Raw genomic sequence first — 13,831 nt, 5'->3', positions numbered from 1 at the left:
CCTCCTCCACCATCTCCTCCTCCTCCACCATCTCCTCCTCCTCCACCATCTCCTCCTCCTCCACCAATCTCCTCCTCCACCATCTCCTCCTCCTCCACCATCTCCTCCTCCTCCACCATCTCCTCCCTCCCATCTCCTCCACCATCTCCTCCTCACCATCTCCTCCTCCTCCTCCACCACTCCTCCTCCTCCTCCACCATCTCCTCCTCCTCCTCCACCATCTCCTCCTCCTCCTCCACCATCTCCTCCTCCTCCACCATCTCCTCCTCCACCATCTCCTCCTCCTCCACCATCTCCTCCTCCACCATCTCCTCCTCCACCATCTCCTCCTCCACCATCTCCTCCTCCACCATCTCCTCCTCCTCCTCCACCATCTCCTCCTCCTCCTCCACCATCTCCTCCTCCTCCTCCACCATCTCCTCCTCCTCCTCCACCATCTCCTCCTCCTCCACCATCTCCTCCTCCACCATCTCCTCCTCCTCCACCATCTCCTCCTCCTCCACCATCTCCTCCTCCACCATCTCCTCCTCCACCATCTCCTCCTCCACCATCTCCTCCTCCACCTTTCCACCCCTCTCTTTGTCAGCCACTACTGCCTCCTCCTTGTCTACTACCTCCTTTTTCTTCCACCACTGCTTGTAGATTTATTGAGGTAGAGGAAGAGCTGTATACCTTATTAAATTGCCTTTAAAGACTTTACTAGAACACTCTCCAGTGTAGTCTCCTTGGCATTGTTGTTATGTTGATTGGCATTGTTTTCACCTAGTGTTCTTATTAAGCTGAAAATGTCATGTAGTAAACATTGGAGGAGTTGGGGCTGTTTGATAGATGTGGAACTACCTGATGGCAAGAGCTCAAGTTGTTATATTATCTTTGTTTTTTTTTTTTTTTTTTTTAGTTTTGTTTGAAAGTTAGTTGATATTTTGGTATTACATAAATTTTCCTCAGAGACTCCTGTAGAAGGAAGAGATACCTTGATAGGATGTTGCTTCTCTGGGTTGCATTACTAAAGTCCTTACTTTTTGCAGGCTTTTTCCTTTGCTGTCATTATCACACAAAGTAGCATCTGTTTTACAGTCTAAGCTGTGACTAGATTCACTTACTTACTTGAGGAAAATTGAGAATGGATTTTGGTATAATAAAATATTGAGTTTTAAATTTTCATCCTGGTAGGAGTGAATGACTTTCTTTTCCCCCTCCAAATAGATCAAGAAGTTGGTGTATGTGTACCTCGTCCGGTACGCTGAGGAACAGCAGGACCTGGCGCTCCTGTCCATCAGCACGTTTCAGCGAGCACTGAAGGTAAATGATGGCCGAGCAGGTAAATAGCCACAGGCGGCTGCCCAGTTGAAGGTGTGTCCTTTAAAGAAATGGGACAATAATCTACTAAATTGCCTCGCTGTGGCTTGAAGAGTTAAAGGAACTCCCTGAGTGCAGATTCAGGAGCCTTAGAAAATGGTTTCTGCATAACCATGTGGAACCTTGCCACAGAAGTTGTTGCTTCTGTTTCTTTATGTCTATTGCATCATTGTCATATATAGAAGGACTGGTTGTCATTGTACCAACAGGTTATTGAAAGTGTACAAAAACAAGACAGTGGGACATTTTCAAAGACGACATTAAATTCATGATGCATTTTGCTATGAAAGATTAAAAGCCTAATACATTTAGTAATAAATAGTCAACTAGCATCGTGCCCACCCCTGTTCTTTAAAACACTGTTCAGAAAAGATGGATTTACTCCTCCTTTTCTTACCTATTTTCAGACACCCTTGCCTGTCTTAAATTACGGCACTTTCTTCTTCTGCTGTGTTGATTACTCTCTGTAATATCTGCCAGCTCACACACAGGTGCTTTTGAAAGTATACATTTGAAATTTTGATGGATATTTTCACTCTGTTTTAGGACCCAAATCAACTAATCCGTGCAAGTGCCTTGAGAGTTTTGTCAAGTATTAGAGTGCCAATTATTGTGCCTATCATGATGCTGGCTATTAAGGAGGCTTCAGCTGACCTGTCGCCATACGTTAGGAAGAACGCAGCCCATGCTATACAGAAGTTGTACAGGTAACGTGCTTTGTGGCCACATAAGGCATCTGTAGTTAGACTATTGTAGGCCAGAGGCATTTTTTCTTTTGAGAAGATGTCTTTTATTTTTCTCTCATACATTACATCTTGACTGCAGTTTTTCTTTTCCTCAATTCCTCCCAGTCCCTCGCCCATCTCCCCTCTCCCTCAGATCCACACTTCCTTCATTTCCCTTTAAATAAGGAGCAAGCTTCCCAAGGATATCCACCACATATAACCTACCGAATTACAGTAAGATTAGGCACAAGCCCTCATATCAAGGATGGATGAGGCAACCCAGTAGGAAGAAAAGAGTCCCAAGAGGAGGCAGGAAAGTCAGAGACACCCCAGCTCCCTCCCACTGTTGGGAGTCCTACAGGAGCACCAAGCTATGCAACCATAAGGGAGCTGGCTGAGACCCATACAGGGTCTGTGTTTGTCACTCCCGTCTCTGTGAGCCCCTATGAGCCCTGTTCAGTTGATTCTGTGGGTTCTCTTCTCATGATGTCCTCTGCCTCCTACAGCCCTCCTTCCCCTCTGCTGCGGGTTCCCCTGGCTCTGCCCAGTGCTTGCCTGTGAAGCTTTGCATCTGCTTCCGTCAGTTGCTCTGATCTATGAGTGAAGCAGAATATCATGAGGAATCATTTCATTGATTTATTTTTATTGTCAGTTGTGTTTAGTTTTATCCTGTGTCTCTTGTCTGTCCTGCCTCTGGTTCCTGGCCACTCAGGCAGTGTCAGGCATGCACTCCCTTTTGTGGAGTTGGCCTTGTTGGACCAGTCATTGGTTGGCCACTCCCACAAGTTCTGGGCCAACATTACCCCAGCACATCTCACAGGCAGGACAGAGTATAGGTTGAAGGCTGTGGCTGGCTTGATGTCCCAGTCCCATTGCTAGGTGTCTTGCCTGGTTATAGAAGGTGGCCAGTTCAGGCTTCGTATCCCCCATAATTAGGAGACTTTGCTAGGGTCACTTTCCTAGATTCCAGGGCGTTTCTACTGCACTCAAATGCTCCCCCCCCATTCCAGTGACCTCTCCTGTCCCCCCAACACCTGATTCCTCCTGCTCCCATCTCCACCCACCCCCAATCCACTGGCAACATCTATTGGGAGATCCACCTGTGCTCCTTTGAGCCCTCTTTATTGGCTACTTAGTTTCTTTCTCTGGGTCTATGGATTGTAGCATGGTTATTTTGTACTTTAGGACTAATATCCACTTATAAGTGAGTGCATACCATGCTTGTTTTTCTGAGTTTATCTCACTCAGGATGATCTTTTCATTCCATAGTTGCAAATTTTTATGATGTCATTGTTTCTAACAGTTGACTAATACTCCATTGTGTAAATGTACCACACTCCCCACCTCTCCATTCTTTGGGTTAGATGTCAGCATTCTAGTGCATTTCTTCATTAGCAGGCTAATATAATTAGGTTTTCTTTAGAAATGCTCTTTTTGCTTTTGGCAGTTACACATCCATAGTTAAAAACATTTGCTATCTTTTACTTTTTCTCCTTGAGATTAAAAAGGAATTTCCAGTCAGGCATTTTTAGCTATTTCCTTAAAGTTCTCCAGCTGTCTTGGGAAGTGATTGACACCTGGTTTGGTTAACGGGAGCAGCAGCGTTAGAGAGGGAAGGTAGTGCACTGATGAGAAGGCGCACCCCATTTCTCTTAGAACCCCTCAGCATTCTTGAAGTGATAAGTGCCATTGACTGCTAGGACTCAGGGTAATCAATGCATGGGGCTTACTATTTATCTATTTATTTTTAATGCTTTAGTCTTGACCCAGAGCAGAAGGAAATGTTAATTGAAGTCATTGAGAAGCTTCTGAAAGATAAGAGCACCGTGAGTATTGTCTTTTGATGTCACTAAAATTGTGTTTTATTTTACTGTGATTTACCATGGGAGAGTTACTAGAATTATTTCTAATTCTATACAGTGCTATAATTATTAATGCAGCTCATGTCTAAAGTATTAAAGCTGGGCATATTGGCACACACCTTTTCCAAACACTTGGGAGAGAGACACAGATGGTCTCTGGAGTTTGGATCCAGCTGGGGTACACAGTGAGTTCAGGCTAGCCAGGGCTGGGGTACACAGTGAGTCCAGGCTAGCCAGGGCTGCAAAGTAAGAACCTGTCTCAAAACAAAATAACGACAGCAGCCACAAACAAACCAAACCAAACCAACAAAACCCAACAGAAACAAAGAAAGCAAGTGTTAAAGACCTGATGAAAAACAGAGAGGATTTAGTATTACACTGTTTGTCTTAGCTTGTTGGCTTGCTGGTCTGTAGGACAGGGTCTCATGCGGCACAGGCTGACCTGGAACTTACTGTCTACACCAGACTGGCCTCTGCTACACAGCTGTGTGACCGCAGCCTCTTGAGCCCTGGTGTTACAGACATGCTCTACCATGCCCAGGTTCTGCACATTTTCTAGACATTACAACATTTCTCAAAATGGTTCTTCCTTAAAAAAATTTATAGTTGAAGGATGTTCTTTTTTTGTTGCTGTTGCTTCTAAGAGTTATTGTTCTAATTAAGATGGCTAGTCTTTTGAGAATGTGTGTTATCTGCTTGCAACCCCTTTCCATGCTCAGTTTGTGTGTGTGCATTGGCATGACAAGACTTAGGAAGACATGTGACCTGGGGTGTGTGAGCAGGCAACTGGAGGCCTTGTCTGCCGGAGTCTTAGACACGGCCTCTGTACCCACTTGTTACAACTCAGAGCTGCTTAGGAAGTGCTCGTAGGTCATGCTAGGGAACATGGACTGTCACCATGCAGCAGGTCTCTCTGTTACTGGCTTCTTTAGTTGACGGATTAACACAGTCTGTCCTCAACACTGCAGTGTTTGGTTGAGTAGAACGTGTCATTGTTCTGTTAGGTGGAGTGTTTCATAGATGTCTACTAGGTCTGAGTTGTATGTGTTGTTATGCTTTCAGTCTCCTTGTTGTGCCTTTTTATTTTTTTAATTGTACTTATCTTGTATGTGTGTGTGTGTGTATGTATGTATGTATGTATGTATGTATGTATGTATGTATGTATGTGTGTGTGTATGGGTGCACCCATCATGGAGAGTGTGTAGAGGTCAAAGGATTACTTGCAGGTTTGGTTCCCTCTTCTTTCCCATTTTGTGGGTTTTGGGGTTAAACTGAAGTCACGGTTGTCAGACTTAGTTGTCAGCACCTTCACCCACTGAACTGTTTGCTGGCCCATGCCTGCGGTTCATATTGAAAAGTAGGTGCTGGAATTTCTCTTCAGTTATGTCAGTGTTTGCTTTGTATACTTAGGAGCTCTGATGTTGATATATATGTTTATACCAATTTCATCTTTTATTTATAAAATGTCTGTTTTATCTTTAATAGTACTGTCTCCTGTTTGATGTACAGTCTAATTTGTGATTGTTTTCACACTTTTGTTTCTCAAACGTTCATATTCAAAAGTATTTTTAATTTACTTGTTTTCTATAGGTAGGCTATAGATGCCTTTGACTTAATTAAATCTAACAGTACCTGCATTCTGATTGGAACAGTTGATTTACTCACACTTGATGTTCTGTTGCTTGAATCAGTTGAGTTTCCAGCTGCCGTCCTGCTTATTTGTCTGTCTTGTGTCGCTTTCATTCCTTCTTCGCTGCTTCTTTGCACTGAGTGAGTGTTTTAGCAAATACTTCATATCCTTTATTTTCTTCACTGCGGTCTTGACAGTGCCATTATGCCGCCCGGTTATCCATGCAGCTGTTGGGCTCATTCTCCAGGCAGAGTGTGTTAGAAGTCCTCATTGTATTCCTTCTGGGCATCGTTGATACGGAGGCAATATCAAATAGAGACATGGCTGCTTCAGGGTGCAAATATCAAGCCTGTTACCAAGATGCAGATAACTTAATTGTAGTTTAAAAAGTACTTTTACTATAGGACACTTGCTAAGTACTGTGGGGAATGGTGAGACTTAGAAGAACAGCTCCTTAATTTACATGTAGTTTCCTTTTATTTCTGCTCTATCATAAACTTAAAGAAATTTGGAGACAGCTGGGTGTAGTGTTGCACACCTTTAATCCAGTACTAGGGAGGCAGAGGCAGGCGGATCTCTGTTCAAGGCCAGCCTGCTCTGCAGAGTGAGTTTCAGGACAGCCAGGGCTCCATATAGTGAGACTCTGACTTGAAACAAAGCAAAACAAAACAAAACAAAACAAAACAAGGTGGCGGGTGGGGTTAGAGGCCATACTAAAATTGAAACTTCCACATGCACATGCATCTTTCCAGGTACAGTATCTGTTCCCTCCCCCGTTTTCCCCCTGTGGAGTTAGACGAAGGCTGTTGTATGAATCAGTTTTCTCCCTTTGCCACATAGGTTTAGGGGATTGAACTCAGTTCTTCTGACTTATCAGTGAGTGCCTTTCCTCACTGAGCCATTTTACAGCCTGCTTTCCATCCCACTTTGATTTTTGGGACAAGCTCTCTTGCCGTCCTGGAGCTCACCCGGTAGCCTAGGTTGGCTGGCTAGGGAACCCTAGGGCTCCTCTTATCTCTGCCTTCCTACATTGGGATCATAGTCCCCTGTCCCCATGCATGGCTGTCATGGCTGCCCTTCCTACCTCTGGGTTATGGTCCCCTGTCCCCATGCATGGCTGCCCTTCCTGCCAATGGGATTACAGTCCCTGTCACCATGCATGGCTGTCCTTCCTACCAATGGGATTACGGTCCCCTGTCACCATGCATGGCTGTCCTTCCTACCCATGGGATTATGGTCCCCTGTCACCATGCATGGCTGTCCTTCCTACCCATGGGATTATGGTCCCCTGTCACCATGCATGGCTGTCCTTCCTACCCATGGGATTATGGTCCCCTGTCACCATGCATGGCTGTCCTTCCTACCCATGGGATTATGGTCCCCTGTCACCATGCATGGCTGTCCTTCCTACCCATGGGATTACAGTCCCTGTCACCATGCATGGCTGTCCTTCCTACCCATGGGATTACAGTCCCTGTCACCATGCATGGCTGTCCTTCCTACCCATGGGATTATGGTCCCCTGTCACCATGCATGACTGTCCTTCCTACCCATGGGATTATGGTCCCCTGTCACCATGCATGGCTGTCCTTCCTACCCATGGGATTATGGTCCCCTGTCACCATGCATGGCTGCCCTTCCTACCAATGGGATTACAGTCCCTGTCACCATGCATGGCTGTCCTTCCTACCCATGGGATTATGGTCCCCTGTCACCATGCATGGCTGTCCTTCCTACCCATGGGATTATGGTCCCCTGTCACCATGCATGACTGTCCTTCCTACCCATGGGATTATGGTCCCCTGTCACCATGCATGGCTGTCCTTCCTACCCATGGGATTATGGTCTCCTGTCACCATGCATGACTGTCCTTCCTACAGGTGGGATTACAGTCCGGTGTCACCATGCATGTCTGTCCTTCCACCCTGGGCTTACAGCCGTGTTCCACTGTACATTGGCTATTTTTATAACTGTTTTGGGGATTGGACACAGGTTGTAATTCTTACAAAGCAAGCATCTTACTGAGTAGACAAAATCCTCAGCCTGATTTTTTTTTTTTTAAAGGATTTAGGACTTACTTTTGCTTTTCTTAGTCTACAGAGGATTTTCTTATTGAGACCTCCAAGGTCTTTTAGTATGTTAGAAGCCTCTAGGTACAAAAAGACAAGTAAGAGGTTTGATTTCAGCTTTGCATAGATATCATTAACTTGTCTAACTGGAAGAGGCAGGTGGATCACTCTGAGTTTGAGGCCAGCCCGGTCTACAAAGCGAGTCTAGAACAGCCAAGACTACACAGAGAAAGTCTGTCTTGAAAAACCAAAAAAGAGAAAAAGAAAAAAAAATTCAATCAAATGAACAATTTAATTACTTCTACATACTGAGTTTATTTACTGGTATAGTATGGGGATCATTATTGTGGCTTTTATGTTACTGAAAGAACAGAAGGTGAAAAATGTCGCTATTCTTAAAACTTGTTTATTTAAGCTCGACTGATGTGGGGAGAAAGTTACTTTTGCTTTTCTTTGCCTGTGGTGGGTTTTCTCATTGTGACCTCCGAGGCGTTTTAGCATGTGAGAAGTGTGTAGCTGCACAGACAAGTGTGTAGTTTTTCCCTAAAAAGAAATGACAGGCACACAGCTCTGGTGATGGCTGACCAGCAATGGTAGTGTCATTTAGGTGGCTGTTGTTTGTCTTTGTGTTTACATAGACATTCAGAAAGCTCACACCTGCAGTCGGGGAACAAGAGGGGAACATTCTGCCTCTGTATTTGTCATCTCCAGTCAGTGGTTAGTGTTTGTTTTCCTAAGTTTTGTTATGTCTTTCTGGATTCACACCACTTTCATCTGCCTTGTGTGTTTAGCACAATTGGCTTTACCACAGACCTTTTCAAATGCTCCATTATAAATGCATCCTTGAATCTGTAGCACTTATTTATATATATTTTTGAAGTGTAAAATATAATATTTGTTGAGCATTGAAAACATGGAACCAGATATTTAGAATGCCCCTAGGTAAGTTGGTACTTACTTTTTTTTTTTCAAGTTAATTTCAAGGAAATCTTATCAGAGGCATTAAATCAGGAAGATAAACTACATTAATGCTTCCTGAAAAGCTGAGTTGTTTATTGTTTTTTTTAAAAATGACTCAAAGTTTCCTTAATTTTAGTTGCCAATTCTGTTTAATGAATAGGTTGATGCTCATAGCTAAATTGTAGGGGTAAGATACCATTTTCTAAGTTATTGATTTAATGCTGGTAAAAGCCTCACAGTTCTGGGGAAAGAAGGAAGCCCACCCCTGAGTTTGTGCAGATGTTTTATTGTGATAGATCTATTATACAGCTATTAGAAGATAAATGACCGATCTTTCCTATTTTCCATGCCTCAAGAACATTGAAATAAGAAGGGGAATATCATTTGGGCTGTATGATTAGGGCAGGTTGGATGGCCATTAATTTAAGGGAAGAAAGTCTTGGCAGCATTGGCTAACTTATACCATCTTATCAATCAAACTGTGATGCACTTCTTGTGATGACCCAGCACTCAGATTTTTGTAACGTTAATTAGAATTCATGACAAAATAGATGCAAGGAAACGTTTTGTACCCTTCATAATTTTATAGAAAATTTATTGTTATTAGAGGAACCATTTGCTTAGTGTGATTTTTTTCATTACCAGCTTGTCAACTAGCATAGATAATCTAGAGAAAATATGAACTCCATAGATGGGATGTCACTTTTGTTGATGGTTCATGTACTTTACCTTGGAGCGCAGCTAATGGCTGAAGTTCATAGCAACAGCACAGAAAAACGTGGCAACCAAGGGGAGATAGACGAACCACGTTTATTGCTTTAATATAAAAAATACATAAATGGAAAGCTGCATTTGAATCTGATGAGCTCATTGCAGTTTTGTGGGGTGATTTATTTCCACTCTGTGAAGAGCTATTGACACAGTGAGATGGAAATTAACTGTTTGTTTTTGGAAACCAATATTTTTGGTTTTGAAATCTGAGTAGATCATTTTATTTTAATTCTGAATGTTTTATGGATATTGAACATTTAATAGACTCAAATGATCAATTCTTCTGCTAATGTTTATCAAAAAGCTCTGATTGCTTAAAACAAACTGTACAATGAATTTCGTTTCTGAAATGGTCAGTGTTGTTTTATTAAAGTGCTATTTTACATTTTTCCTATTTTTAATGTTTCCTGAAGCCTCATTTGTCCTTCGGTGATGGTTTTCCTTCCTTCCTGGGATGTCTTGGTGATCTGTACTTTGTTAGGTCCCCACAGTTGGATGCTTGTTGCTGTGGCTTGATAAATTTAATATCCTGCAGCAGCTGATTTTCTGTTTTATTGTTTGGTGTCTAATCATTTGGAAGAAAATATTTCATGGGTTTTTAAAAAAACCTTGATTTTTTTTTTACAGCATTTAAAAAGTGAAGGCTATTTAAAAACTTAAAATGAGCTCAGTTCTATAGATTATACTGAAAAACACCTCATTTTTGTAATTTAACATTCTTTGTCAGCTCTTTATGATAGTAATTATTGATTTGTATATAAAATATATGCTGATATTTATGACTCATAAACAGTAATTTATTCTATAGTTTGTTGTTCTCAACTTGGTTATTTTAAGAGATTTTTAAATTGTTAATTTTAATCTTATATAATTACATGTTATAAATTGCTGTGAATATATTTGAAGAGTAACTTATGCAGAAGATATCAAAATATGGAGTTGAAAACATGCATTTAACTTGCTTTCCGTATCAACTGCAAATAGGAAATTAGACGTATAATACATTTTTATTTAGCTCACACAAATAATCAATTCTTTGCTTTTTCGATTGAGGTGCATACATGCTGGGACCAGCAGGCACCAGTCCATGGGTAGGGCTGGAGTCAATAAATGCGACTTCACGTTTATACTGATTGGTAATTCATAAAATCCCCACAGGACTTGAAACTTGTTTAGCATAATAGCAAGTCTATATTCTGAGCTGTTTTCTTTCAATTGTGTTGCTGGTTGCATATTAATAAACTAAGTGGCAACCAAGTAGAGGGACAAACACTCAAAATATGAATATCATGTAGCTAATATTTTTCAAAAAGTACCATTTCAATAAGTTATATTCCTATTTAATTGCTTATTTTTAGTCATTGGGGAAATTTTAGATACTAAAAGGAAAATCCCCAATGGTTAGGAAGAATATGATATTAATTTGTTTTTTCAAAACCTTATTATACTGTTGGCTAACTGCACATATATCTATGGTACACCTGTAGAAGAATTTGTATATTAAGTATTCTGCTTGCCTTGTATCTTTGTACTAAAAGAATCTCAGTTCACCCAAGATTTGCAAGAGCAAGACAACTCAAAAGCCAGTGGTGGTGATTTCATTAATTGGTCAGGGGAAGGCTGCCCCCTGTTGGCAGTACATTATTCTGATTTTTATGCATGGTATACCAATACTTCAGTCACTTTGTGTGTGTGTGTGTGTTTTTAGTAAGTTATATTGGTAAGCAAAATGGTTTGAAATGTGTTCAATTTAAGTGTGTTAAGTGTTCTTTGTGTACTTTGTAATGCAAGTCCATTGTCAAGTCCTTTTTTTTTTTTTTTCGAGACAGAGTTTCTCTGTGTAGCTTGGCTCTCCTAGACTCACTTTGTAGGCCTCAAACTCAGTGATCCACCTGCTTCTGCCTCCTGAGTGCTGGAATTAAAGGCGGGTCCACCACGCTCGGCTGTCAAGTCACTTTCAATTTACTCTAAGCTGACAGTTGGATTTCAGTGTTGCCTTGAATCTCTTTCTGGATGTTGTTACAACAAAGAAAGCATTAAAGTTTAAGTTTTTTTAAAAAGAAAACTGAATTATTAATATTTAAAACATGTAAAATTTATTAGAATTTAACTTGATAAAATGAAATAACCTGGATTTATCTCTCTTCAGAAAAAAGACTGGTTTTTCTGTAGTAATTACGGATTTTAGCAGTATTCTTCAAGGAAATTCTACTTTTTATTACTCACAGTAGCTGAATGACTAGAGCTTTGAGTGTTAATGTCATAGCATTGACTGTGCCCTGGAGCACTGAGGAGGATGTTGGCTGGGTGGAGAGTGTGTTTTAATGAGTTACTATTGCTTTCTTCTTAGCTGGTGGCTGGCAGTGTGGTGATGGCTTTTGAAGAAGTGTGTCCGGATAGAATTGATCTGATTCACAGGAATTACCGCAAGCTCTGTAACCTGCTGGTTGATGTTGAGGAGTGGGGGCAAGTTGTCATCATCCACATGCTAACAAGATATGCTCGCACCCAGTTTGTCAGTCCCTGGAGAGAGGTGAGTGCTGGTTGGTGTCCTTCCTGTGCAGTGTGCTAAGGGAGCAGGGAAGTAATCAGAAGCTGCATCTTAGTGGGAGCTCGCTTTGACACTGCTGGTGCCCGTGTGCAGATGCACTGTCTAATCTGTCGTGAGAGACTTGTCAGGAGTCCCTGTTAGGACACAGGGTTCACATGGTGCTATCAAGCCCTGGGCTGGTTTTCATTTTTGTTCTGTTACTTATAATTGATTTTACCTTTTTAAGCCCTGTTTATCTTATGTACCTAAATTTCCTAAAGTATGTAATGTGACTCTGGACCATGAATTTACACTTGGGATAATACTTTCTAGATTTTATAAGTGAAATACTGTTGAACTTTTAAACTTCTTACTCCTCAAGTTTTACACTTCTAAGATATGTTTATTTCCTTTTTTACTTGAAGTCTGTGAAGTCAATAGTTAAATATTTTATAAAGTGAACTTATTTTCTTTTGGAGATTATTATTAGAAATGTATCATATTCTTTACAAGAAACTTAGAAATTTTAATTGTATTGTATTGTTTGTAAAAGAACTCACTGTTTCTATACAGAATCAAATGTAAATTTAAGCTTATATAAGGAAATCTTAAGCAATACTATAATAGTACATCTTTTGACATCTTATTTTTAATGCAATATTATTTTGTATTTTTGTGTATGTGTGCATGTTTATATGTATGTGTTCTGTGCATATGTATGTGAATGTGTATGTTTGTGTGTATGTATATGCATGTATGCTTTTTTATGCATGTATGCTTGGGTGTGAACATATACAAGTGTGTTGATATGTGTGTATATATGTATATTTTCATGATCTTGCATATGTGCACATGTGTGTGCATGAATGTGTTTGTACATGTGTTTTCACAATGTGCATTTGTGTGTAAGAGTGCATTCATTTTGTGCATGTGTGTATGTGTGTGTGTGTGTATGTGTGTGTGTGTGTGTGTGGTCATGTATGCACAATCTCCACATGTGCCAGTTGCTGAGCAGGTCAGAAGCGAGTGTGGATCTCCTAGAGGTGGAGTTAGTCGCAGGTGAGACACCCTGTGTGGGTACTGGAATTCAGCTGCAAGCACTCCTAACAGACAAGCCATGTCTCCAGCCCCCAAAGCAGTTCTAAGCTTTCCCAGACTAATTATACAGTGTATAGAACATCTTTTTAATATTAAAAATAATATTAATCTGAGAGGAAAATGTTAATACTCTCAAAATAGGTATTTTAAGTGACATATCAAGGTTACAAAAAACTATAAAACATTTCATAGATTTTTTCCATATTGAGTTAGTTTTTAGTATTAAAGAGATTAAGACATTTTTATGTATTTTTATCTCCTTGAATGGTGTGTTTCAGTTTGTTTTTTTTTCCTCATTACTTTGGGAATGTTGTGTTGAACCAAGGCTGACACGTGCACCATGATGAGCCTGCCCCTGGACTGTAGTAGGCTCTTCTGTCCTTCTGTGCTCACAGGATGAGCCTGTGTCTGGACTGTAGGCCCCTTCTGCTCTCTAAATCTTAAGTTATTACTTTTTTTTTTTTTTTTTTTAGAAATAGTCTCCTTTTGGAGCATCTTAACTTCACTGTAAGTAAAGTGGTTGCATCTTTCTACTATATGAAAAAGTAACTTAGGCTACATGACTCAAGTCAAAGAACTTTTACTATTACTATATACTTCTCTATCTTACAAAATTAATTTAATTCATTATTGCTTAGCATTCAGTTTGAAGACTGTTTACCAAATTAAGCAGTGTGTCTGTGATGAAAATCCCACAGCCATGAGCCTCAACCTCAGAGGCTCTGCCTTTGGTTTCAGTCAGCCTCTGCTATGGTGCCTGATGGGGTGTTTTTCTTCCCGAGTGCATGCACATAGTTCATGTTGGGTTTTTAAACTACTCTTATCAC

At 40.8% G+C, this 13,831-nt stretch overlaps 1 protein-coding gene across 2 annotated transcripts in view; it reads left to right on the top strand.

Annotated features, from left to right (window-relative positions):
• Positions 1 to 13,831, top strand: part of AP3B1 (adaptor related protein complex 3 subunit beta 1) — a 208,584-nt gene that overhangs the window by 54,662 nt on the left and 140,091 nt on the right. For both annotated transcript variants that reach the window (XM_084800657.1, XM_084800656.1), the window contains exons 4-7: positions 1,207 to 1,302; positions 1,906 to 2,066; positions 3,844 to 3,910; positions 11,727 to 11,909. In XM_084800657.1, coding sequence (XP_084656783.1) covers positions 1,207 to 1,302; positions 1,906 to 2,066; positions 3,844 to 3,910; positions 11,727 to 11,909 — 507 coding nt within the window. The remainder of the gene's footprint in view (positions 1 to 1,206; positions 1,303 to 1,905; positions 2,067 to 3,843; positions 3,911 to 11,726; positions 11,910 to 13,831) is intronic.

Source organism: Acomys minous (assembly GCF_964271855.1).
Source record: "Acomys minous genome assembly, chromosome: 11".
Taxonomy (NCBI): Eukaryota; Metazoa; Chordata; class Mammalia; order Rodentia; family Muridae; genus Acomys; species Acomys minous.
This window is presented reverse-complemented; position numbering and strand designations above follow the sequence as displayed.